Source organism: Phacochoerus africanus, chromosome 9 (genome assembly GCF_016906955.1).
Source record: "Phacochoerus africanus isolate WHEZ1 chromosome 9, ROS_Pafr_v1, whole genome shotgun sequence".
In the NCBI taxonomy this organism is placed as follows: Eukaryota; Metazoa; Chordata; class Mammalia; order Artiodactyla; family Suidae; genus Phacochoerus; species Phacochoerus africanus.
In genome coordinates, this window is record NC_062552.1 from 101733822 (window position 1) to 101759784 (window position 25963).

Sequence of the window (25963 nt, forward strand, 5' to 3'; positions counted from 1 at the left end):
GAGGGGTCTAAGTTGGTATAAACCACTATGGAAATAATCTGGCATTATTTTTAGAGGGTTGAAGATGCAAGTATTTCTGACCCGGCAGTTCCACTCCTAAGTATCTATCTAAAGAAATTCTTCCAGTTGTGTGCTGAGATCACATATAAGAGTAGTCATGTAATAAAATAGCACCATACAATTCAAAACCACGTAAACTCAACAGTATAGGATTTAGTGATGTAAGTGTATGTAGTAAATAAACCTGATTTTAAAAAGCAAACAAGAGAAAGATATACACAAAATTTAGAATAGCAGGGGAATGGGAAAGAATTGGGAGGGTCTCATAGGAGATTTGGGGTCACGGAAATGTTCCTTTCTTAAACTGGGAGGTGGGTGTAGGCGTGTATTGGGGGGATGGGGGCAGGGGTACAAGGCAGTTGTACAAGGCAGAGTGTTAGCTGACAACCTGACATGTAGGGAAGATTTAGACAGTCTGAAAGTGTACATAGAGCACTTTTTCCATGCAGTTCAATATCGAATGCTAATAATGCTGACTCTAAGTTTCTAGAAAAGGCTGACTTATTTGGCATCTTCTATTTACGAAGCAAGAGGGAGAAAATGTTCTCATGGGGGGTTCAGGGAGAAACTAAGAAAACTACGCACACACAAAAAGAATGGGAGTGTTTTCGAGTGGTTTCCAACAAAAATAGTTAAAATGAATAGTTTTCTATTTCAAGGTGACCTTCATCTGTTGGGGCCACAGCTACTTTATTCTTCAGTAATGCCAACTAATCCAAGCCTTGCTATCGATTAATAAACCCCTCCCCCCCATCATTTCAGACACTTAGTGGTGACTGTCTCTTGCAGATCCTACTCACACCAAAAGATGAACCACAAAGACGAGGAGGAAAAACTTGCTCACTATGCCATCCTCCTGGTGTGTGACTGCCAGTGAAGCATCCACCAGCGCTGCAAGGGGTCCAGAGTATTTTCTGCTGCCTCAGTCCCCAATGCCTTCCAGCAGAAGTGGCGGCAGATGGTTGCCTATCGCCAATCCAGACTTTTCCTGAGACGACAGGAAAACCTCTCAGCTGGCTTTCGATGGAACTTGGCTTGGGGACATTCAGCTGATGCGTGATATACCCCATCAGAGCACATGTGTATCTTTTTCCCCTTTCACCACCACCCCCACCCCCGCTTAGGTCTTCTCTGCCCCTCTCCTGCTACCACACAGAGATGATATAAAAGAGGCTCTTTGGCTATTTGCATTTTGCTTCCTCTTCTTTTCCAGACTGCAGTATTAAACTTTACCTCCTACAAGCCTAAAATCCCAACAACATTATCTACCAAAGTTGTTCTTCCCTTTCCAGAGGGTTTAGGGGAAGGGGGCGCTTACATCATGAGGTTCCCAGAGAGAAGAGAAAAATCAGTGTGCTGCTGACCACCTGAGCCATGGTAAAGGTACCCTTTGGAATTATTGATTTCTAAAATTAATAAAGTAAGTCTATTTTTATTTTCTTTTTTTCCATTTACTAATTTCCCAACAGTCAGTATTCACAGACAAGACTGAAAAGGGGACCAACTTATTTCATTTCATTGTCAGGCAGTTTTTCAAACTTCAGTTAAGAAATCTGAGCTCTAGGAGTTCCCGTCATGGTGCAGTGGTTAACAAGTCTGACTAGGAACCATGAAGCTGTGGGTTCAATCCTGGCCTTGCTCAGTGGGTTAAGGATCCAGCGTTGCCATGAGCTGTGGTGTAGGTCTCAGACGCAGCTCGGATCCCAAGTTGCTGTGGCTGTGTTGTAGGCCGGTGCCTACAGCTCCGATTCGACCCCTAGCCTGGGAACCTCCATATGCCACAGGAGGCAAAAAGACAAAAAGAAAAAAGAAAAAAAGAAAATGAAATCTGAGCTCTAAAGAGATATTTCATTCTTATATTTGGTCTCAGCAGATGGTCCAGTCTGTTTCCCAGGGCAGCTCCCGCACAGGAAAGCTGGTACTGGCAGGTGCCTCCATTATCAGACCATGGCAGACAGGCCCTCCAGTGGCACATGGGGCTGTGGCCAGTTGTACAGTGTTCACCTAAACAGTGCGTCCGAACACTGCCCCACAGCCCCGTTGCTTTCTGCTTGACCTCTGCTCTCTTGCTTCCTCCTCTGTCCCAGGTCCTCTCTCTGGCTTCCACTGAAGAAAAGGCTGAAAGGTGGGCTGCAGAGCCCACTGAAGGCTGACCTAGCTGCCGCAGGGAGTCGTCGGGTGAGAATCCAGCATCTGGGGTTTCCACGAGATGCTATAGATTAAACATTGAAACTAAAAAAAAAAAAGGACACCCGAAAAGGCAGAGAAAGAGGGACTCGATTGCTTTCTTAGTGAATCCAACAGGTCTGAGCGCACTGGCACACTCCGTCTGCTTGTGAGGGGTAAGGTCTCTCAGCTGCAGGAGAGCAGAGAGAATGTGTTCCAGATGTTCCTGGGACTTCTGGTTAACAGTGTGAGGACTGTCTTGGTTATGAACTGGTGGGGAGACAGATTAAAATTCTCTCCTAGTCCCCTGTGATGTGTAGAATTGGGAAATAAGGTGTTTGGGGAGCCTCACCACGTGGGTCTTTTGAAAAAGCGTAAGAGGGTATGAGCCAAGCAGCTAGAGTGTTTGGAATTGCCCTAGGAAACCACCAGAATTGCATCCTCAAGCAAATTTCTCACTGGGGGCGTCACGTGCTGATCAGGCATAAGATCAGGCTTCAGCTCTCTCCCTTCATGTACCCAAGTGCCTCAATGTCATTACTCCCGGAACTCGACCGGGTAATAAAACAGGCAAATCACATGATCCTCCCTCCTTACCTTCCCCAAAACAAGCGTGTATCTTTAAAGGTGGACAGACGGTGGTTCAAGTCTCTATGGGGCCTATAAGTGGCGTGAGTAATGGGGAGGCTGGGCCTCAGACCCCTGCCCATGTTTGCATCATCTGAGTAAGATAAGAATAGAGCTCTAACATAAAAGGCAGCTTTGGAATGACCGTTCTATTTTCTTTGGGACGCTTCGGGAAACACTGCTCATTGCCTTGATTTGTTAGGATGAACCACAGGCCAGCATTCTGGGCATGTCCTCTGAGGCTAGATAAAAAGGAAGATTATTTCCCTCTTCCTTATTTAAGCCTCACGGACCAACGATGTCAGGTATAAGGCCCTGCTTCTCAAAATATAGTTTTAGGTAAGCTGAGTCCTAAAGACATCTCTAAAGCTGCAGCCTGAAACTGTCCATTTTAAATAAGCACTGTGTGGTTCTCAAGCCCACCGAAACTTGAGCATAACTGCCATCCGTGAAGAGACTCTGCGATTTGGGGTAGCTCTGGCTGTGGCTGAAGAGCTAGGCATGCTGCCTCCCCTCTCCAGACCCAGTGGCTCCCATGGGTCAGATGGAACGCAATCCACCAGCCAGGATTTCAGGGCGGGGGCATTGCCCCCAAAATGCAGAAATAAATGGGAGCCACATGGGATAGAGGCTAAGTGAGGAGCTCTTAGAATTGGCTGGGCATAGACAAAGCAGGAAAAAAGTCTTGCTGACCAAATTCTTGAGTTCAATTTGGGACAACTCCAGAAGGAGCAAGGTATACACGTACCTACACACACACACACACACACACACACACACAGGTGCAAACGTATTGTGCACATCCTTCACCTTGTAAATTCTAGCTTCGGATGGATTTTTTTTTTTTTTTTTAACCAGTGGTAAAGTGATTTCAATGGAGAAACATGCTTTTCAGGAACTGGCACGTGGTTCCTCACTCCCTGCAAATAGTTGCTTCAGGTGGACATGAAACCACAAAACAATTCTGTGTTGCTCAGATATCAGTGACCTCTAGAGAGAACTACGGGATTGTGCTTTCCTTGCCTCTCCCATCTCCAGATCCCTGGCAAGAGGCCCCTCCTCTGAATAGGAGTCCCTGGTGAGCTCCCCTGGCCTCAGCTTGAGAACAGAATCAGCCTCATATTCTTAGGCCATGTGCCACAGACAGTTTCTCTAATTCTCACCTGATTTTGAGGGTGAGATGATATTTTCAAAACTGGCGATGTTGGTCATTTATAGTGAATTTGCAAACCAGCATATTTCCATATGCGAGGATTCACACCAAGTGATATTGCCTGCTGTTAAATGGAGGTCAGATGCATATACTTCCTGCTAATCTGAGCCGCGCGCAGCCTCTGTGTGCCTGAGAAAAACATGCCCTGCAAGAGGGAAGGGGACACAGACAGCAGTGCAGTCCTCTCCAGCGGTGGAGGCAGCACGGTGTGCCACCGTCTGGGGTTTGCAAAGCCAGCAGTGTATTCAGTGCATGAGATTCCAGTCACCTCTGATTAGTAGATGCGAGCATGGCATTAAGAAGAGGGTAATTAAGGATACTTAGCAAGTCAGACTTACACCTTAGAATAAGGCCTTTATTGTTTAGAAACAATCTTCCAGAAGATGAAACGATCCAAGATTCCCCAAAAAATATTTATTTATACAAAGATTTTTGAGAGTAATATTTGTATTTGTCTTTATACCTCAGTCTATGCATCTGGGGCCAAGTCATTGTGTGGCACGTGTGCAATTTCCCCGCACGCCTCACACATTGTAGCACCTGCTTCCAGGAACACCAGATGAGCACAAGGTCTTGGAGGGGTCAGGAGAGGAAACCCATAATGCCCCAGGGCTGCACAGACCCACACTCCAGAAATGTGCGCCCTGACCTGGAAGGTGTCTAGCCAAATGTCCAAGGAGAAATACAATCAAGGAAGAAGGCGAGAGGAGGAACCCAGGGGGCAGAACAGAGAGGGTTAATTTCCCACCCTCTGCTTCTGAGTTCAGCATATCCATAGGGCCCAATATAGTGGACGGCCCGGGAACTACTTTACCTGGATTTTCTCCCTGTAGTGACCCTTGATGCTGACTGATGTCCATGGGACAATTTGCAAAACTAACAGATTTGTCCTTAACCCCAGGTAAGTATAAGGTACAGTTCTGGGACTTTGTCTTGGGAATCTGTCTGAAGAAAAACACTTGCCTTGTATGACGTAATCCAGATTCCCTAGAGCAGACTTGGGGCGGCGATGAGCCATCTGACCTCAGCTCCAAGCATCTTCCAGTCTGGCCCTGTCCTGGCCATTCTCTGCCCTTCCTCCTCCCTTGGGTATCCCAAATCCCATGTCCCCACGCGGCATCCGCTTGCCATCCCTCTTCCTTTGTCCCCACCACCTCTGTCTACGTCACAGAAAATCCGTGTGTTCTGAAGAGTTCAACCTTCCCCTAATCAAACCCACACTTTCTTTAGTACAGTGATTCTCAGAGCCAGCAAGAAAGAGAAATGTTCCGAAAGGGAACCTCCGTCTCGGCCACTTGCGTGGAGCTGAAGGTTGTGGGCTCCAGGCCTCGAGGTGAGGTCTGTTGCTTTTGTGTTTCCCAAGGAGCAGGCAGGCAGGCAGTGGCAATTCTCCTCCCTCTCTGGGTGGCAGGCGGGGCTCAGCTGCACTTGCAGGACTTCACCACCATGTTAGAGAGCTGCTCCACCTTGGCGGTCCTCCCGACGTAGTACAGGATGGTCAGGGGCTCCAGGTCCTGGGGCACACAGCACGGAGAGGCCGAGGCTTCGGGGTTCAGGGTGTTGTACAGCCCCAGCACCTGCAGAGGGATGCGTCACTTAGGGCCTGGAGAGCCAGGCCTGGGGCCTGGGGCCCAGGGATCCCGTGGGGTCTGGGGGCTGCTCCAGAGACTGAACAAGTGGCAAACCGGGCACCAATGCCGCCTCAGAGGAATTGGCAGAACATGGTTTGGGTAAGTCAGTGGTTGCCGTTCACCCACACGGGATGCTGCACATGGCATGAGCAAAACCCAGTTACTAGGGGGCTTTGAATGGATCATGAAATTCTCTTGGCTGTGAACAAACAGCCCTATATTGGTGCTTCCTAGTTGTAACTGGTCACTTTGGTACGTTCTCACTAAACACGGCCTTGGGCCGTTCAGTAAGGGCCAGAGGATGGGGCCCCACTCGGACACGGTAGGAAGGAGCTGTAAGGAAATATGCTTCCCAAATACTGCCCTCTCTTGGATTCCCCTTGAGGGAAAAACAAGCTAGTTTCAGAGTCTTCCCTCTCTCCCTCGCTTCCCTTTGTTTCTCTTTCCTTCTTCTAGGCGCTTCCTATTGTCTTTCAAAATAACTTTTCTACATTCAAAAGGCTAGAATGATGAGAGTTCTTTATCTGCTAGTAGAAGCCTTTTAACCCCAGCATTCCCTGCCGGCCACGTGCATCTCTGACATAGAGGGTGGCTTTGTGACAGCCAATCAAGTTCCATAGTATGAAAAGCAAATTAAAAGTCTGGTTGAAACTATGGATGAAATTTTAAAGGGTAAATTGTGACCCACTAGAGTTGGGCCAATGTGCCAGTTTCAGAACCCTCACCAAAGGGATGGTACACAGACCGCCAGGTCGGCATCTGCTCATTTAGCACACAGCGCTTCATGCATGCTTTTAATAGCCCCCGGCGCCCGCATACAGCCTGCCCCTGCTCCATACCGAGCTGTGGGTTGTGTCTGCACTGCGGAGGTACGGGCAAGGGCCTGAGCAGAAGTTGGCATAGTAGCCCTTAGGTTCATGGACCCACTTCCAGCCCAGATCCTGTCGGAAGTCAATGTAGAGAGGGCGCACACAGCAGTTCTCCTCCAAATTGCTGCAATAACAACAACAAATTTATAGAAGATCAACCTGAAACGAAATCACCAATATGAAAAACTTCATAAATGGCTTCCTTATTTGCACTTGGCGTCTTTACTGGTCATCGTAAGAGGTGGTTCTAATCAGTAGAATCCCAGGTTCAGGTGCACTGATCTATATTAGCTGCAAGAGCATTTTCCTGTTTGAAGACCAGGATCCCAAGAACATAGGCACAGATACCTACATACAGTGATAATGTGTGAAGAAGAGAAAAGAGGCAAAAGTTGCCCTGCCCCTTTTACATTGCAAATTAAAACCAAGACTTAAAGTGCCTCACATAAAATCCAGCACTGAATGCTATTAGCCAGCTCAGTTTTGTTGAGGTTGGCTTTATTTTTACCTTCTATCTAATGTACACAGCTTGTATTCTCTAGAAGATGACTGCTTTGTCTAAATCTAGAAGCTACTGAATCAAAACAAGGCATCCTTCTGGGAGACTCATGATTCCTGGATTACCCCACATGTGATCATCAGGCCGCTTTAATTCTGTTGCCTACGGAAATCCATTTGGCAAGACCTCTTGCCAAGTGGGCATCTGGCCTGTACATCTATATCTACTGAGACCTAGAATTTGCCTCTACCCAAGGCAACTATTGGCCAAAAGCTGGCTTTTGTGGGTTCCAAAAGTGAACCATAGCAGATGCTTTTGTTTAGCTACTCAAGCCATTCCAGTCCCCCTCCCTTGCCACCTCCTATCACAGCCTGGAACCCCAGACACTTGTTTTCTTGGCCTCCCTTGCAGGTAGGGATGGACATGTAACCCAGCAATGACCAGTCATATCTAAGAAGAAATATGCAGTGGGTGAGGGCAAATTCTGGCAAAGATATTCGATTCTTTCAGTCACAGATGGAAGAGGAAAGCTGCTGGTTCTGCTCTTTCCCTCCTCTTCTTGTCTCGAACATGGACAAGATGCCTGAAGCTCTGGCAGTCACTGTGACCATAAGCAAGAAGATGAAAAGCCAACATACTGAGCCTGGCAGCCTGGAGAGAAAGAAAGCCTGTGTCCTCAAGGGTATAAGTAAGCAGCCAGACCAATCCTGGACCTGCTGCTACACGCTTCTTGGTAACAGGAAATCCTCTGTGGTTTAAGCCACTGTCACTTGCAGCCAAGAGCATCCGTTCCTAATTGACTAAGAGCCACACAGAACAAATCGACATGCCACCTTCAGACGGCTGGAGGCAACCACACTGCCTCTCCTTCACGTCCTGTTCCCCAAGCTCGACATCCTCAGCTCATCCAGAAGTCATGGTTCCAACTCTATAAAGATTTCTCAGTTCATTCTTCCCAGCTCCGGGTATCCTCCTCTCCAGCCAAACCGGCCCATTCATGTTCCCTCCTTTACTGGAAGTGCTTCCTCCTCTCACATCCCTATGTACCCAAGCCTCACTCATCCCTGAAGACTCAGCTCCAATTCCACACCCTTTGACACCTTTCCTGCATCCATAGAGGAGCTCCTGTTCCATATCGTAAAGAACTTGAGACCTTCCCGTGGATGTGGTCATTTTCTACCTTTCAGTAATTGCTATATGTGCTTTTTTTTATTCCCCTTCCCTTATAAGTGAGAAACCAAACTACCCCGAAGTAAGAGAGGATGCTCTTTTTTCATCTCTTTACAGTGCCGCCCCACTCCTTCCGATTCAGGTTGTAATTTCTCGAGCTCAAATTCCCTGCTGCACATGGAGACCATCCGATTTTCCCTCATCCCGTAGTATCCTTGGCCCCTTCGTGGGGAACTGAGCCCTTCTTTAATGGAAATCTCTGCCTGAATCTCCCCGCCACACAAACATACCCTACAAGTCACTTTCAACCATGAAAACCATGGAGAGGCTAAGCCTCTCCAATCCAAAGCGCTTTAGCAGCATCCTCCTCCTCCTCCTCTGCTTTGTCTAGACCCTTCCAGAGTTGAGCTGCGGAAAAACAGCGGTGCTCCCAGAACAACAGAAAGAGACTTGTAAGAGATGCTAGATCATCATTGGGATTTCTGTGAAACGCATCAGGGACCCTCAACTGGGCACAGCCTAGCCCGGGGCCTGACCCCCAGGAGGCACACAGTCAGCATTGTGTAGGAGGTCACGGGGGCCAGGTGGGCCCAGGCTTACCGGAAGCAGTAGTTGGTGTCCAGGGCCCGCTTCTTCCTCTGAGCCCCCAGGCCTGGGTTGTCTAGCCGGTCTGGAGGAATCATCATGAGGATTAGATGAGGGCTGTGTTCCTTCTTCTTCTTAAGTCGCCCCAGGTCTCCACGGCCCGGATCATCCTCACTGTCCACACCTGCAGAAGGGGTGGAAGGTGACGGTCCCCTGTTTGAGGAGGGCGGGTGGGGGAGGCTGCTTTCTCGTCCCTGCTCAGGAGGAGGGATGGAGCAGTCTGCGAGGGAGCCGAGGGTAGGATGCAGCATCATGCTAACGTCCAACTGCCAGAAGGAACCCGGTGGAGGCGGAGGAGCCTATATCCAGGGAACCCGTACGATGCCCCTGATTGAATCCCCCGTGACTGCTGTGCATACATCTTCCAGAGGGCAGAGGGCCCTTCTCAAGATGCCTCCTGGGGGACCTTCAGGGACCATGAAGCCTCCCTGTCACTGGGCAGTGCTAAGACATTCCTTTGGGCTGTCAGTTTAGATTCTGAGACCTAGAGCTTAGGGTATGAGTTTCTCTTATAATCTGAACTGGTCAAGATGGCGCAGAAGTTTCACCTATGATTTAAAGTGTCACAAGTTAAGATCGTTCGGACGGGAACCAGAGGAACCAGAATGAATGATTGTTAACATTCAAACTGCACTTAGAGTTTCAAAAGTGTTTCTTCTGTAAAACTCAGATGAGATCAGGAAGTGTATGATAAACAGCTTAGCAGACAAACTCTGGAAGGAAAACCTGCTATTTCATCTGCAAAGACTAAAAACTGCATTAGAAAGAGTCTGAACTAAAAGAAGATTTCTTTTGTGACAGCTGCCAGCTGTTGTCCATCTCCACTAGGGACAGGAACGTGAGGAGCTGAGTTTGCATGGTGACAGGAGGGACTGGGACCTCGTGCAGGGGCCCTGGGACTGCAAGATAAACGGGAAACTGGATCTCAGATTTCCTTTTTTGAAAATATTGATGAACAAGATGACTGTTTACCAAAGTGAGAGGGTTTCACCCTAACCTGGCCTGTAGGTAAGGATGCCACAGTTCTTTGGAGCTCTTAGGTTCTGTGGTTCTGTGATTAGGATGTCAAATGCTCTGCTTTTGAAAATTAAAAAAAAAAAAAAAGGCTCTGAAACAAAGCCCATGATGGGTGAAAGAACTGCCCAGGGCTGGAAATCCAAGAGAGGCCTGCCCCTTTTTCCAGACCTGCCTCTGATCTCAGGCTTTGACTTGGTTGCTTTGACCTTGACAAACCACCTGGCCTCAGGTGTGCCTCAGTTACCCGAAGCGGGGCTCTGAAAGGAAAATGGAACTTCCCTGAAATCCAGAGACTGGCAAAACCAGAAATGACTCTCAACTATTTTGCCATCTCAGCCCAAACCCCTGAGGCCCGAAGCCATCGTTTCACACCCAGATGACTGATCGGGTGGGCCCTGCGACATGTGGCAAGTCCAGCAGTCAGAGCACTCGACTTCACAGCCACCAACGTTCATTTCTTTTAGGGAAAGGGAAGACAAGTGTTATTTCATGAGCATCCGTCACTGTTTCACATTTGTTATTTAATTTTGTGACAACCCCGTGAAAGAGGGTCTCTCACTTCCATTTTACCGACTGAGCTCAGAGAAGTGGACCAGCTTGCCCGCATCCTGTCAGGGCTCTCATCACCATGACACTGCCCTCCAGATGCTAATGTGGCCTCAACTGCCATGAACTGAAAGGCACACTCCTTGCGTAGGAGGCAAGGCGGAACCCCTCAAGTACAAAATAGTTGGCCAGCTCTGTGAGGGAGCTCGGTTCCTTTCCTTGGGGTCTGCCAGGGGGTCTATCCTGGCTCATCAACTAGCCCCCCCAACCCTTCTGTACACATCTTTTCTGTTACCTTTGAATTTGATTTCCATCACCTCTTGAATGTTTTCCAGGATATCCCCGTTGGGCTGAAAGGTGTGACATGGACAATGAATGCTGATTTCCAGACCCAAGTTGGATTCTGCAAAATAAGACACAGAGTCAGTGAGAAACGCAGCTTTGTGTGAGGCGGAAGTGTACCCACCGGCCACACCCGGGAGGGCCAGGGCCTTGACTGAGGGTCACGGGAGACAAAGTGCGTCAAGGCTGTGGCAGCACTTCACACGCCTGCTGCCACATTCCACATACTCCTGTTCCCTCACCAACAACCAGATGGAGGCGTAAACCAGCCGCCGTTGTGAAGGAGAATTTTCATCATCTCTTTTCGAAGGATGGTATTAGGAAAATATTGTCACCAACCCACGAGGGAACAAAAGAATGAGGGGACGGGAAAGAAGGAAATAAACAGTCACACCCGCTTTGTGTTGGTTGGGCAAGGAGATGTTTGAGGCAAGCCGGTGAGAAACGATGCAGGGGAGAGGCTGAGGGACAGAGAGAGACCAGGGGAAAGGGGAGACGGAAGAACTTCGGAGCAGAGAGGCCTTGATTCAAAAGGTCACGAACTCAGAGGGTCACACGCTGGAAGGAAGGAGGCACAGTCTGAGCTCTAGGATTCAAAGTCAGGAAGCAAGGCTGGAGCAAGTTCTCCTGCAGGCAGGCAGCAGCATCGGTCAAGGTGAGACGCCAGCCACCAGGGCTGTGACTGCAGGCAGAGGGAGTGGAAGGTTCCAGAGGAGGGAAAGGCAAATTGCAGTTACAACTGGCTGCATTTTCCGTACGGAACAGGGATGTGATGAGGTTCCTTTGGAGTTTCTTCTTTAGGAATCCTTCTTCACCTTAACAGGGGAGCTGGAAAGATGGGTGTGGATGGCTCGCGGAGGGAAAACCACCAGCTCAAGAAGACAGTTGCGAAATGAGAGCAGGTGGGAGGAGGTGGCGGAGAGCCACGGCCAAGGGTCCAGGTGGCGTGAGCTCAGGAAGGACAAGTGTGAGGAAGCTTGGAGGGGCCAGCGTTTGGTGACTGACATTCTGCAGCCAAAAAGGCGAGTTCTGCCCCTTGCTCCTGTTGGTTGTGGGACCAGGTATTTGGGGAACTAAAATTGGGAAAAACAAGTAAATTAATAAAAGGGGGGGAATGAAGTGGAAAGAGAAAGGGAAGAAAAGAAATGAAAAATTGAACTGAACCCGGTAGTGTTGTGCAAAGAAACCAGGCAAAATCTGCTATCATGTCAATTCTGGTGGGTAAGATTCAATCAAGGGAGCCCTATTGATGCAGGGCAGCAGCCAGCTGTGGTCAGGTATTGAGTTCAGGGTTAGCATTTCCAGGAGCTAGGTGATTCATTGTTCTCTGAGGTCACCCTAGTTCTGTGTGAGCATCCATCCTTGGGGCTAGCCTGGGCTTTTCCTGAAAAATGGTGTCATCAGGGAAAAACCCTGAAGAGTCCCGGCCAGTTGTGTATCCTTCTGGTGGCCAGAATGGCCCAAGCCCAGAGATACCAGTCACTGTTAGGCAGGCCTGGATGTCCCAGTTCTACTGTTAAAAACCAGCTCAGTCCCTTCTTCCATAAACTCTGTACCAAGTCAGGGCAGCTTCTGGGATACACTGACACCTGCTGAGCATGAAGAGGTCTGTTCCCGAAGGTTAGCTGTAGTGGGGAGGGGAGGGGCCAATATAACAAGGAAGCTGAGCCCCAGATGGAGAACAAGACATGAACAGAGAGAGGGCCCTAAGGAGTGTCACCTTCCTGGCAGCTGAAATAGGTGCATAAAACACAGCACACTTTCTGTTACTGTGGGAAGGGTAGCCCTGTTCCTGAAGGGTTTACGTAGGCTGGGAGAGACCTGGAGTATACATGTTCCATGCCTGTGAGTTAAAAAGTCAAGATACTGACACATTGTAGCTCAGGGGTTAAGAACCCAACTAGTATTCATGAGGATGTGATCCCTGGCGGTGCTCAGTGGGTTCAGAATCCAACATTGCTGCAAGCTATGGTGCAGGTTGCAGATGCGGCTCGGATCCTACATTGCTATGGCTATGGTGTAGGCCAGCAGCTACAGCTCAGATTCAGCCCCAGCCTGGGAAGTTCCATATGTTGCAGGTATGGCCCTGAAAAAAAAAAAAGCCACAGACACATGTGTTGGAGGGAGTTCGGGGTAGGTGCAGGGGTGAGTGTGAGATGGTGGCCTGCTTGGCTAACAGGCTCTGTCTAGGTGGAGGGCTCGGAGAATGACGACTTCATCCCCAGCATTTGTTGAGTGTTGCTACCGCTCTAAGACTCTATGTGCACTGACTCATTGATATAATCTCCATGCTAATCCTACAGAGCAGGAACTATTATTGCCCCACCCCCACCCCACCATTATACAGATGAGGACACTGAGGCTTAGGAAACTGAATGCCCTGTGCCCAGTATCCAACCAATAAGTGGTAGAACCAAGACTCAAACACAAGCAGCCTCATATCAGAGCCACACCCCTAACTGTTAGGGACAAAGGGGGCCTAGCAGAGACCACCAAGGAAGATGCCCACCATTCACAGAGATAGAAAATGGTCGTGTTTTCCCAGTGTGCCCCCTGTCCTGAGCCACCGCCCAGCCTGCTAGGGGAGGAGGCCTGGCCCTGCACAGAGAGAAGCCACAGACCCTGTGGGCACCTGAACTCCCAACCCTGGAGAGGATTCCGGGCAGCTCTGGACCCAGAAGGCAGCTTGGGAACGGTGCACAGTAGGTTCTTGGATGTTTGTTGAACTAATGCAAGACCACAGGTGTGAGTCAGTGTCCTCACATTTGGAGCCCACTTGCTGCCCTGTCTGCGGGGGCAGGAGCCCTCAAGAAGGTCAGGAAGTCAAGTCTGTGTGCGATTCCCCTGTGCGAGGGGTGGGCAGCATCTGCCCGAGTGGGAGCTGAAGGCTCCAGTGAAGAACTAACCTCAGAATTGGCAGCAATGGGGATGGTGGGTGGGGAACCCATAGGTTTTATTACGAAATTATCTTTTTGATGTCTCAAGGAGGATGGAAATCATTCTCGATGCAAACTTCTCATTGAGTTCTGCAGCTGTGAAAATAAGAACTCCTTCAAGTGCCCAGGGCTTCAAAGAAATCCAGGTGGAGCTGATCAAAATCAGACAGGGAAGCTAAGAGAGTAATTTCCCCAGCCTCTCCTTTCTGCAGCCACGTCGGGCTCTAGGCAGAGTGCCGTCTGAGTCAGAATTCCCATCGCGCCGCCGTCGGCTGATGCGCGTGGGCTCTCTGAGGTTTCTGCCTTCGTGCTTAGTAGGGAGATAGGCTGGAATTCCCAGTACCCTTGGGGCTGAGGCAGGACTTCCAGCCCCCTACCTGCCAGCTTGGCTACCAACTTAATGCCCCTCACAGGGGGGCTTGCAGCCTCGGATGCCTACAGAGCCTAGCAGGTTATGTAAGAGAGCAAAGTGGGCCAGTGTATCGTGCTGGATTCAGGCTGCTGGCCTCTCTCGGGGACCACTGGGGAGTGGCGGGGCCTGTGGTGACTTGAAGAACGCATGTGCCACCTCACACAGTGATGGCCCTGCTCATCGCTGATGGCTGGTTACCAGATCCGATGATTTTTTTTTTTTTTTCAAGAAAAGCCAGAAGTCCAAGTTTTATGAGAAATCTGGCCTTAAAACAAAAACAAAACCTGTTGACCACCAAATTTGAAACAATGTGGAGACCACTAATCTGTGATCTCTGCCTTAGAGCTTTAACCTCTAATTTCCTAAAACACTGAGGACGGGGAAGGGCCTGCCTGCCTGCCCGGGACTGTGGATGTCAGTTCGCGGATGGAGTGTGCGTCTACAGCAGCCCATGAGAGTAGGAAATTCCTCTCAAGAGGGATGCAAGGAACAGAAAGGACCACGTAGGTATTCTCGCTGCACCAAGCATCGGGCAGGCTGGGAAGGAACCTTATTTTCCAAGTGAGGAAGCAGAGCGAGTGCGTGAGACATCTGTTAAGTCTGATAGGCCTATTGGGCAGCTCTGCTTGGATAACTCCCAGACCTTTCAAACTTCACCGGCTGAAATAGAAGCTCTCTGCAAACCTGCGCTTCTCCCAGGCCTTGCAAGTTCAGCGGGTGTTACCAGCTTGGTGTTCAGACCAAAATCTTCAGAGTCACCTAGACTCTTCTTGTGACCTCTCACCCCACACCTAATCAGTCAGCCAGTGCCTCCAAAATGCAGAACAAATCCAGACCCTCTCCATACCTACGGCTACTCCCCTGGCGGAAGCCCATGTTGCTCTCACCCAGGCTGCGTCAATGGCCCCTAACTGCTTCCCTTGACCTCATGCCAACCGAATCACCACACCCCACATCCCCAGCCCCTCTTATAACCCTCCCAGGATGTCTCATCCCCCCTGGAAGAGGTCCTAACCCCTGACTGTGGCCTTACAGGTCCTACATCATTTGGCTCCAGCTACCTCTCTGACCCCCCAGCTCCCTGTGCTCCAGCCACACCCATCAGCCTGCAGCCGCTCGAACAAATTAAGCTGGGATTTTTATTGCTTGCTGCATCTTTTGTCCTGACCTTCACAGACTGGCTCCTTCTCCTCACTCAGATCTCAGCGCACAAACTTCGTCTTCATAGAGACTCTCCCTGAGCATCTGTGTTGGACTCCAGCTAGTCATTGTCACTTCACCCTCCTGTTTGTCACCATCAGAAAGTCCTATATTCATCTGTACAGTCACTTGTTTACTGTGTGTCTCTCCCCCAGACCAAAAGCCCAATGCAGTCTGGGACCTCACTTGTCTGGTCCACTGTTGAATCCCCAGGGCCTGGCTCAGAGCGAGCATTTAGTCAATATCAGCTGAGTGAACAAAGGACACACAGCCAGTCAATGGCGAAGCTAAGCTTTGAACCCAGATCTCTGTCTCCCCTAGTTCTGGCCTCTTCCTTCTGTGTCATGAAGGACCCAGGTACCTGAGGTTGCTTCCAAAATGCTCAGCCTAAGAGTCAACCTACCTCTTCTCAAGAGCCATTCACGCACAGTGTCTGTGACGTCGAAGGACAGCCACTCGGCGGCACCCCGCGTGGGCAGGTTCTTGCCGTCGATGTAGCGCTGCTTGGCTATGTGCTCATCGGGCTGGAGGATCTACAGGGCAGAGGAAGGAGTAAGTCCGGAGGCGGGGACAGGGTCCCACCCACCATGTGTCTCGGGGCAGGACAGCGAGGTCAGCAGGAGCAAATGAGGACTTGCTAAATGCTCCTTCGAACTCCTCAGTTAAGTCTAATCCTCTTGATGACGAAGACAGATACAGAAACGAAGGCTCAGAGGAGGCAGGATTCACACCCAGGTCTGCTGAACTCTGAGCAGAGCCCAGTCTGGCAAAGGAAGCAGCTTTCCCACCCAAGTGGGGTCTGTCCTGGGAGGGGGCTCACCTGGAAGAGCTCAATCCTCTGCTCGCTGCGCTTGGAGCTGGGGTTGGGCATCCGCAAGACCCGGAATTCTGCCCGGAACAGGTTGGTTTCGTTTTTCTCCACTGACGACACGTTGAAGCGGAAAATCTTGGAGGTGATTCCTTTGGGGCAAACGGCCAGATCATCTAGGGGACACAGCAGCAGGGAGAGGCATGGCATGAGCGAGACCTATGGGGACAGCATGCTGCCAGCGGACACTCACCAAGGGGCTAGGGTCCCACCTGTGACCTCACTAGAGTCTTGAGGCTCAGGAGTAAAGGTGTAAATGGGAGGAAGATCCTGGGTGGCCCTGGAATCACACACAGGTCTGACCCAGAACCAGAGAGACCCTGGAGCCCCCCCCGGACTTGGTGCTAACAACTGGCCCCTCCTCCCCGGCCACTCCATCTGCGTTCTAGCGGGCTCTCCAACCTGCTTTCCTACTCTTTTGGAAAATACAGATTCTCCAAAGATATCAGCAATTCCTCCCTAGTAGTTTAATCATGGCATCGCCAGCGGATTCATTCACATGTTTGTTCCCTCAGGCATTCATTCATTTATGGGATGTGCATTGAGCCAAAACCATGTGTGGGGAGCAAAAATGGACAGACAGGGCCCCTGCCTTCAAGGAGACTAATATCCAAGGGAGGCTGTTCGTACGTGGACCAAACAGCAGGACCAGAGAGAAAGTGCTCAAGGCCTTTAGAGAAACCCAGGCATTGCTGCAAAGAAGCCAGAGGAGGGAGACAGCCGAGAGCACCTCATGGAAGTGGTGCTTATTTGCTGTGGGTCTGTAGAAGGAACGGCTCTAAGGATGCAGTCTTACATGGAAAGACTGCTGGAAGCAAAGGCAGGAAGGATAGGGAATACAAGCGAGTAAGAGGGGAGGGACCTAAAACAACCAGGCTGGAGCCCAGGAGACAAGGTCAAGACAGATCGGGCCCACTGCGAGAGGCAGAGACACAGACTGAGGGGTTAGATTTTATCTCCTTAACAGTAGGCAGCCATGGAAAGTGACACAGTGCTTTAGATCTCATGAGACAGCATCGATGTGACAAAGAGCCCACATCTGGAACCTGGCAGACCCCCAGATGTTTCTTTAAACCCAGCAGGGCCCTTACCCTTGGCTCCTCTTTCCTTGACAGCACATGCTATGCCCGCCTCTGTCACCCCAATGGCCTCTTCACCTCCATCCACAAGACAGAAGGTAGCACGTGCTCTTCCCCCACCTGCTCAGAGCCAGATAAAGGAGAGAGATCCTGTCTTTTCTTCGCAACCTCAAGGTCTGGGCAGCATTAACACCCGGAGAAAAACTTTCTACAGAAATGGTAACAATAGCCAGAACTTGAAATTCAAGCTCAGAGACCCAGATTCCACGCATAATGAACATGGCTGGAACAAGCCCATAATCACCACAGGGAGGGTTAGGAAGTCATGGACAAGGCGGGAGGATCAGAGGCCTGGACCCAAGCAAATGCACTACTGATCTTTAGGAAAGGATGAGCCAGTGTTTCTGGAAATTGCCATCTGGTGGGTCTGCCACTGGTTCTTAGAAAAGTCATGGAACAGATGTTGGGAAAACAAATGTGTGAATGCCAGTTAATGAAGCCCTGATTAATAACTGGCTTTGAAAGAATGAATACCGCCAACTATTTCCTAAACCATTTCAGATAGAATCAGAAGGAGGACTCGTGACGGCAGTTTCATTTTTGAGTTTGCACGTTTTGTAACCCTCTGGACGTGGGGAGGCTCCGGGACGGGAAACCTTCTCCAGTACTGATAGACTCCGTTCTCGGAGGAGCTGTCACCCATATGGCTTCAGTGAGGACAGCACCTCCAGAAACTATTGAAAGAGGAATTAAAAGATACGTTGGCATAGCGTGGGTCTTGCTTGCTATGCAAAGGCAAAAGGAAACAGAAGATGGCCTGCATCCACGTGGAGAGCCTGCGGGTAGGGGAAACTAGCCTGGAGGCTCTTCAGGACACCCTTGTCCCCACCCCCCTTTGTTTCTTCCAGCCCATCAATCAGACAGCGCCTCCCCAAGATAGACTCCTCTTGGTGGGAATTTCAAGGAGATTTTGAGGAGGTGGGAAGGGTCATGTTTTACCCCTGGGACCTAAGACTTCTAGAAGACTCAGAAGGGAAGTTAGGGGGCCTCTAGTGCAACCCGCTTCAGAGGAAGAAATTCATGCCCAGAGGGGTCTTGGCCAAGAATTCACACATGGATCAGCTGACACAAGCAAACTGACACTAGCAAGCAAAGCTCAGACACAATCCTTAGTGATTTTAAAAGAACTGCACAGAAGAGAAAACAAAATGTAAATATAATCTTGACAATTAAATCCACTGAACACGAGCAATGCTTTAAATAATCTATGGAATGAGGCGTTCCCGTCATGGCGCAGCGGAAACAAATCCGACTAGGAACCATGAGGTTTCGGGTTCGATCCCTGGCCTCGCTCAGTGGGTTAAGGATCCGGTGTTGCCGTGAGCTGTGGTGTAGGTCGCAGACACGGCTCAGATCTGGCGCTGCCGTGGCTGTAGCATAGGCCGGCAGCGGTATCTCTGATTAGACCCTTAGCCTGTGACCCTCCATATGCTGTGGGTGCGGCCCTAAAAAAGCAAAATCATCATCATCATCACCACGTGTGGCCCGTGCCAGAGTGTAACCCAACAAAAGGTAATAACACTAGTTTACATTTCATAGAGCTTCTATTAACCCATCTGACCCTCTAACGACCCTTGAGAATGAGGAGAAGTAAAATTTAGTGCTTTACAGATGAGAATAAGGAGCATCAGAAAAGTTAAATCCCATCTCTGAGATCACTCAGCTAGTAGGTGGCAGAGACGGGATTTGAGCCGGGGTCTCCTGACCTCATTTACTGAAGCAGAGCCTGGAAGTTGGAGTGGACCTCAGAGATCAGCTAGGAGAGGGATGGTTTCGCCAACAAAATGCAGCAGGATTGCATGAAATGGGCCCAGAGTACCACCTTACGCCACAGACAAAAGCCCCTGCCCAGTCAGTTGCGTGCGAGGTTAAGCCCTGCTTCTACAGAACACTAGTATGATTGAGAGCTGGCCTGGGGGGGGGTCCACTATTACAAATTAAATTATGACCAACTTTTTCCATTGCACACAAAGGATATACACTTTCTCATTTTTGCTATAGGGAGAGAAAAATAAGCAAAGAGTATTCTTGCAGAGTATTCATGGAAAAACCTAGAAACAGCGGACCATGTTTAGACTGTGCTTTTTTTTTAATGCTTTCAGACACCTGAGCTCCTTGATGTACCTTTGCTTATGTACCATTATTTCTGCTGGTAAAATGACTGCTGGTTCCAAGGATGGGACAAGCTATAACAGTGCAGTAGTGATCCCCCCTTTATCATAGCTCCTCCTTAGAGTCACCTGGCGAGCTTAAAAACAGATGATGCCTGGACCTGCTCCCCAGAAATTCCCACTACATCACTGGAGTATGGGTGGGTCCAGGGCCTTTTTTTTTTTTTTTTTTTTAAGCTCTCCAGATGATTCTAATATGGAGCCAGCCTTGAGAACCACAGTTTACAGTGCTCTGCAAAGGGCACCATGGCATCCAGATGTTGTGGAAGTTTGATAAACCACAGGTTTAAGGATTTACTCTTTAAATGGGTTAACCTTTAAATGTTAGCCCACTAAAATATTGTTTGGCCAATGCATCGTTTTGTAAAATTTTGAATCAGAAGCCCACATTTTGAGCCTAGGTTTAAAGTTGGAAGTTTTCACAGAAAGATTCAGATTTTCTGCCCTTCTGGGAAGCAGTTGAAATCTAGTCAAGCTGAACCCACATTCCCAAACACAAAAATTGGCAGGAGCTGAGCAATGGATGGCCTCTTCTAATGGGACCTGCCTGGTTCCAGTTCCCCCACCCCACCCTTGCCGACTCCCCTACACACCTTATTCCAGGACCCCAAGGCCAAGTGTCCTATGCAGTTTGTCACAGTCCCTGTGTTGCAGATTTTTCTCTAGATCATTTGCATCAGCCACCTGGCCTTTGTGGGCACTTGTGTTGTGAGCCCTCTAAGTTCAAGTTTTGCTCTCTTCACTGAGTCTTAAGCATCTTAAGTGAACTTAAAAATCAATAGGGAGCTTGTTAAAAATTCAGATTTCCCAGGACAATACCTCCCAGAGATTCTGATTTTGTAAGGGTGGGCTGGGGCCTGGGAATCCACATTTTTCACATATCCCTAGCCCTGGCCTAGTTCGCAGAGGGCATTAGCACTTAGAACAGGTGAGTTCTTTCAATATGAAACCTCTTTAATTTTCAGAATGAACAAGAGGTATGCTAAAATATCAAGTTTTCTCTTTGCTCATGAACTCTGGTTTTGCTCATTATCTCAGCACCAAACCTTGGATGAAAACAAGAGTCTGCCACCAGACATGGATAATTACAAGCCACAAGTTAAAACAACACCTACACTAGTGATATGGTGATAACAAGGACGACAAAAGAACTGAAATAGCTGTGTCCTGCCCCACCACGTGGGTCGGAGAAAGCCTCTACCAACTTCCCAGAGCAAAATCCTGGAGACTTACACGGGAGAGTAAGGTAAATATGAGGTTTGCCTTCACTCCCCAGCAGAGACCTGTTGAATCGCCCCAGAGATATACATAGAATTGTTTAGGCTGAAAATGAGTTTAGGGATTATCTCTAACTTTACAGATAAGGAAACTGAGGGACAGAGAGAGGACTTGCTCAATTCCACATGGTGTAGTTGCTTAACCTGCTTGAAATTCTTCAGCAGATGAAGAAAACCCAGAAAACCCTTCCGTCGAATTTAGGAGAACATTTTTGTGGCATAAAATGCCACAATCTCCTGGCTACATAAAAATAGAAAGAGCAAAGAAAGAACACCCCCAGGGATCCCTATGCAATCTGCCACCAGGTTACCAAGATAGCAGCTCCTAGGCCCACCTGCTTGGCCCAACCTGTGGAGTCATTCCCATTGTAAACCAAAGTGCTCTTGGAGCCTAAAGATTAAAGGTGGGATTTAAAATGTGTATTTCATACATCTGCATCTTTTTTAAAAAAACATGTGGCTGCACGGCAGCATATGGATGTTCCTGGGCCAGGGATCGAAGCAGGGCGGTTGCAAAGACAATGCTGAGTAGTTAGGCCGTGAGCCACAGGAGAAGTCCCACATCTCACCTTAACAGCATGCATGCTGTAGACAGAATGTCTAGGTTACAGTCCCGGTTCTTTGGGGCAAATTATTTAACTGATGCACGCTGCAGGCTCCTCATCTGTAAAATGGGGAGATGAGGTTACCTGTCTGGACAGGACAGAGCCAGAGAATGGGTCTCGTCCTCTTTGCTCTCACCTGGGTGCTCTTTCTCCTGTGCCACCAGAAGTTATTCCTTCTAGCACTGGGCTGTCCAGGAACCCTGTCTCCTTGCCCTGGCCCTTGCTGTCACTTCCTTGTGAGAGCCTGTCTACTGGGCACCAGAGGGGGCTGGGAATGATGAGATGAAGAAGAGAATGTGACCTCATCACCTGGGCGGCAGCGGCAGCTCTGGCACTCAGACCCTGCCCATGCCCCACCACAGACCCCAGCCCGCCCTCGTGTGTTCCAGACAGGCCCCCGCGCCCAGGCCTTGGATGATGGCTGTCTGCTCCCGCTCAGCATCTGTGGGACGTTTGCACCAGGCCTTCTTTATAATTACTGCGCCTTGTGCGTCCGCCTCTCTGGGGCTGGCTCAGCACCTGGCCAGCTGCAGGGCGGGCCCGGCCTGCGTCTGCTCAGACTCTGTGTCACCTCCAGCAGCTGCAGCGTCTGGGCCTGCTTCCTGTTTGCACCTGCAAGCCTCATTGGCATCGCCCGTGGTCCTTGGGGCCTTGGACCCGCCATGACATCCCAGTAGCATCCTGCCCACTGTGCCAAGTTTCCTTCTGGCCCGATGGCGGCTCTGGGCTGCCCCCACCTACTACAGTTTCAAGGAAGGTCCTGGTGCTGCAGCCATGGTGCTGCCCAGCATCGGTGCAGCCCTTCCCTGGTTTCCGCAAGGCTGTCCTCTAACTGTACTCTGAGTCTTTATACAAACGTCCACTGGCACCTGTGTGCCCTTGCATCTGTCTCAGCTTGAGATGCCAGGCTGTGTGGGCCCTGGTGACTCAGAACCCCTCCTCCCCAGGACTCCGCCTCCTGACCCGGATCATTAAGGTCCTTCCCTCTGGCCCTGGACCCTCCTTATACCTCTCCCGAAGGCGTCAGCTTTCAACCCTCCTCCAACCTTAGGCCACTATCTCCCGCTTTTGTGTTCCCAAGGGTTAGCGGGTTCAGCTATTCAACTGCTAAACATAAGCCACCCCCACCCCCAACCCCGTCAGACCCCCAGTCAGCCCCGCCTAGAGGACCCGGGAAGGGAGCACACGAGCTGTGCCTCATTCTCCGGCCTCCACCCCACACAGGAGCTACATCCGAAGGCAGCCATAGGAAATCGGATCAGGAGCCCCTTGCTGCTAACTACGCTCCTGGGCCCGGCGCTCCCAGTGAGGCCTCTGGCACCTTCTGCCAGGGCTGGTCCACCCCCCCCACCCCCCCCCCCCACCCCCCCGGCTGCCCACTCCTCCTCCTCTCCAGGCAGGTTCCTTTTGACCCTGCACTTCCCCTGCCGACCACACGCACCTTGCCCGCTCCGTCCCACCCTCCCACCCCTATTCCAGGCACTGCCCACCTCCCAGGTGAGCCAAGGCTGAGGTAGCCTGGGCATCAAGGACACCTGCTGGTAGGAAAAGCAAACAGAGCTGTTCCCAGAGTCCCTGGCCCGTGAGTGGCTCACATTCCTCCTTCCTGGGCTGTCAGTTTCTCAGCATCTGCCAAATCTCTCTTTCTTGTATTGAGGTTTTTTAAATCCCCGTTCAGTAAACACACATGACTTCCACACGTGTACAAACACACACAGACATCTCACCCAGAAGCCGCCCAGCTTTGCAGCACAGACGGGAGCCTCCTGGGAAGACACACTCCCAGACACACGTCCCCTCTGCACCCACAGCCACACTTCCCACCCACTCTTCCCTGACACGCAGACACAAAAGGGCTGCCAGCGTCGTCTACACATCCAGAGCCACATCCCTGCTTTCCCCATGTCCACAGGCCTGGAAGACGCCCATATTGCACACATGAATCAGTCTTCTGTGCAAAGCCAGAGCTCCACATCGCTTGAAAGCACATGTACACGTGAACAGAGGTGCATCCCCTTCCCCCACACAGCTCACGTGGGTCACATGTGTCGCATGGACTGAAAGGCCTAGACAGCTAGAAGCTGTCTCTTGCCTGGGCTTCAAAAAACTGGACAGGCATTAATTTGGGGCAAGTATACTCTTTGTCCCCAGCTGTGGACAAACCGAGCGTGAGACGTGTCACAATGAGGTGTGAAAAGCAGGGGGCAGACCGAGGTCCCCAGCCTCATGGAACTGCAAGGGCTCTCTTAGGAGAGAGCAGCCCGGTCCCTCTGCGGCATCCACAGGCTCACAGATACCTATCTGACCCATATGCCACAGCGCATGTGTTAACGGGACAGCACCACATCCCTCCGAATTAAAATCGGTCAATGATGGGATGTGAGTTTAGCAGGCCGCTCAACTGCAGGGCTCCTGGCCTCCCAGCAGCACCCAGCTCTTACCAGGAAGGTCCCTCTGCCTCTTCCCACCCACCTCCCCAGCCCTCTGGCTGCGCATCGTACCTCCGGAGCCCTGGGGCCTCGAACCCCGGGCACCCCGCTGTGTGGCCACCGCCAGGCCCCCCTCTGTGGAGCGCCCTACTCCCGGTCAGACCCTCCAGAGCGGACACCCCAGCGGGAATTTGGACTCACTGTGCTCCTCCAGCCCCTGGATCATGTCGAATTTATAGATTTCCTTGGCATAGTACTCCGACTCGGTGTTTTCCTGAGTGCAGTCGTCTCCCCTCTCCCCGTGCACCTCCTCCAGCAGCTCCCGGGTGCTGTTGTAAAGGTCCAGGACCTGGGTGGGGATGTTGGCCAACATCGATGGATCGGGGGGACTGGTGAGCCTGAGTTTGCTCAAGATCTGTCCCCTAATGGCTTCCACCCTCTTCCTCTTGATGTGGTCGAAGTCCAAGGTGGTGCAAGTGGACATGGAGAGGCTGACCGTGGCAAAGTTCAGCAGGGCCAGGACCACCAGAGCCCTTTGCAAGTGCATCTTCATGCGTGAGCCGGGGAGAGAGGCCCGGGGGCTGCGAGGCCTGGTGAGGAGGAGACCCCAGCCGACGTGCAGAAGGAGGGAGGAAAACCAGGCGGCCTCCCTAGATCCCGAAGACTGAGGCTTGGCAAGAAGGTGCATGAACTCACTGCACTGCGAGAGCTTCAGGACTTCCAGGAAGCGCTGGCAACCCTGAGCACGAAGAAGCCGACTGTGTGCCTTGAAGCTCTGGGTTTCTTCTCCATGTGTCTAAACAGGTTCTGCTGGGCTCTGACTCCCAGCAGGCCAGGTGGAGGGCAAGCAGAGGGCTGGGAGGGGTGGCAAGGCAGCTGGGAGTGGGAAGGGAGCTGGAGTTTTTCCTTAGGTAAAAATAAATAGAGCGGATATCTGATATTGCCAAACGCCGCTTGGCGATGGGGAGAAAGTGGGTATTTTAAAGAGGGAGCAGAAGGACCATGGCTGGGTCCCAAAAATCAAAATCTTTGCGTTGCCCTGAAGGAGAATAAGAAAAGAGGATGGAAAAGCAAAGAAAAAAAAATTTTTTTTAAAAAAGTCGGATCCCAGTGAGTAGGTGGGGAGAGGCAGGGCTAGGCTGCTGCTGGCCCAGCTAAAGGTGGGGGCAGCGCAGGACACACTTGTCTCTCGGGCACACCATTCATGCTTTCTCTTTTGTTTACACTTCCTCGGGGGCTTTCTAAATGACTTTGTTCATGCTGCCTCTCATCTTCATTGGCTGGGATGCGGGCTTATGTGCAATTGGAATGCAAGGGGACAGCCCCTGGAGAGTAGCCCCAATAATCCACTTGGACGCCCAGGTCACCAGCACCTCGGCTTGTCTTCTCCCTCGGCCATTGCTTCTGGTCCCTGCTTCTTAAAAAATAAAAATAAAAAGGAAAAGAAGAATAAAACAGAAGCCGGTTGGTTCACTGCATGCCTCCTCCGGAAAGCTGTTACTCCTTCTTTCTCATGCTTCTTCCCCTATCTCTCGCCTCCTCTCTTGCTCATTCCCTTGGACTTGGCTTTCTGGTTCCCTCCCTTTCTCTCCCTCTAGCTTCCCTCTCCCTCTCCCTCTCTCTCACACACTCACATGCACACACACTGCTTTCTCTATTTCTCTCTGCTGAAATTTTATACCTCCCTCCCATGACGTTTCTGGCCCGGGGGCGGGGGGGGGGGCAAAGGAGGTGGGGGATTGGGGGGGAGGGACCAGTTCACGCAGCCTCTTTTGCTGCACGATTTTAATGTTTTAAACAGGCACAGGAAAAGCCGAGCCCGTTTGAAAAATACTTTGCGAGCCCTCTCGATCGACGTGGTAACTGAACTTTTTTTCCCCTCTTGGAGTCACTCCTGCTACACGTTGACTGTTTTTCTGGAAAGTTACTCCGATGAATCCCCTCCCTCCTTCTCCCCCCCGACTCCTTCGCCCTCTCGCCAGCTGTCAGTCCGTCCCCTCCTCGGCCGGTCTCTCGATCCCTCCCAGGCCCCGCGTCCCCGGCCGCCCCCCGGCCTGGCGGGACGTGGGCAGGGACGGGGCGGGGGGAGAGGGGCGCGGGGCGTGGGAGGGACGGCCGTGCCCACCCTCGGTGGGGGTGAC

The 25963-nt window shown here is 50.8% G+C and overlaps 2 protein-coding genes across 15 annotated transcripts in view; one reads left to right on the forward strand and one right to left on the reverse strand.

Annotated features, from left to right (window-relative positions):
- The window catches only part of TTLL5 (tubulin tyrosine ligase like 5), a 310092-nt gene extending 308597 nt beyond the window's left edge, over positions 1–1495 (forward strand). For all 12 annotated transcript variants that reach the window (XM_047794889.1, XM_047794885.1, XM_047794888.1 and 9 more), the window contains one exon: positions 850–1495. Coding sequence is in view for 11 of the 12 variants with exons in the window: in XM_047794888.1 (XP_047650844.1) it covers positions 850–937 (88 nt within the window). In the remaining variant the exon portion in view is untranslated. The remainder of the gene's footprint in view (positions 1–849) is intronic.
- Positions 1496–4400: 2905 nt separating this feature from the next.
- Positions 4401–25963, reverse strand: part of TGFB3 (transforming growth factor beta 3) — a 28834-nt gene continuing 7271 nt past the window's right edge. The window contains exons 2-8 of one of the 3 annotated variants that reach the window (XM_047794901.1): positions 24024–25236; positions 16154–16317; positions 15737–15866; positions 10739–10846; positions 8836–9004; positions 6537–6690; positions 4401–5643 (exon numbers count right to left, since the gene is read on the reverse strand). In XM_047794901.1, coding sequence (XP_047650857.1) covers positions 5485–5643; positions 6537–6690; positions 8836–9004; positions 10739–10846; positions 15737–15866; positions 16154–16317; positions 24024–24510 — 1371 coding nt within the window. In that variant the 5' untranslated portion in view covers positions 24511–25236 and the 3' untranslated portion in view covers positions 4401–5484. Of the gene's footprint in view, positions 5644–6536; positions 6691–8835; positions 9005–10738; positions 10847–15736; positions 15867–16153; positions 16318–24023; positions 25474–25963 lie in introns of those variants that run through there. The other 2 variants (XM_047794900.1, XM_047794899.1) reach the window with 2 other exon arrangements.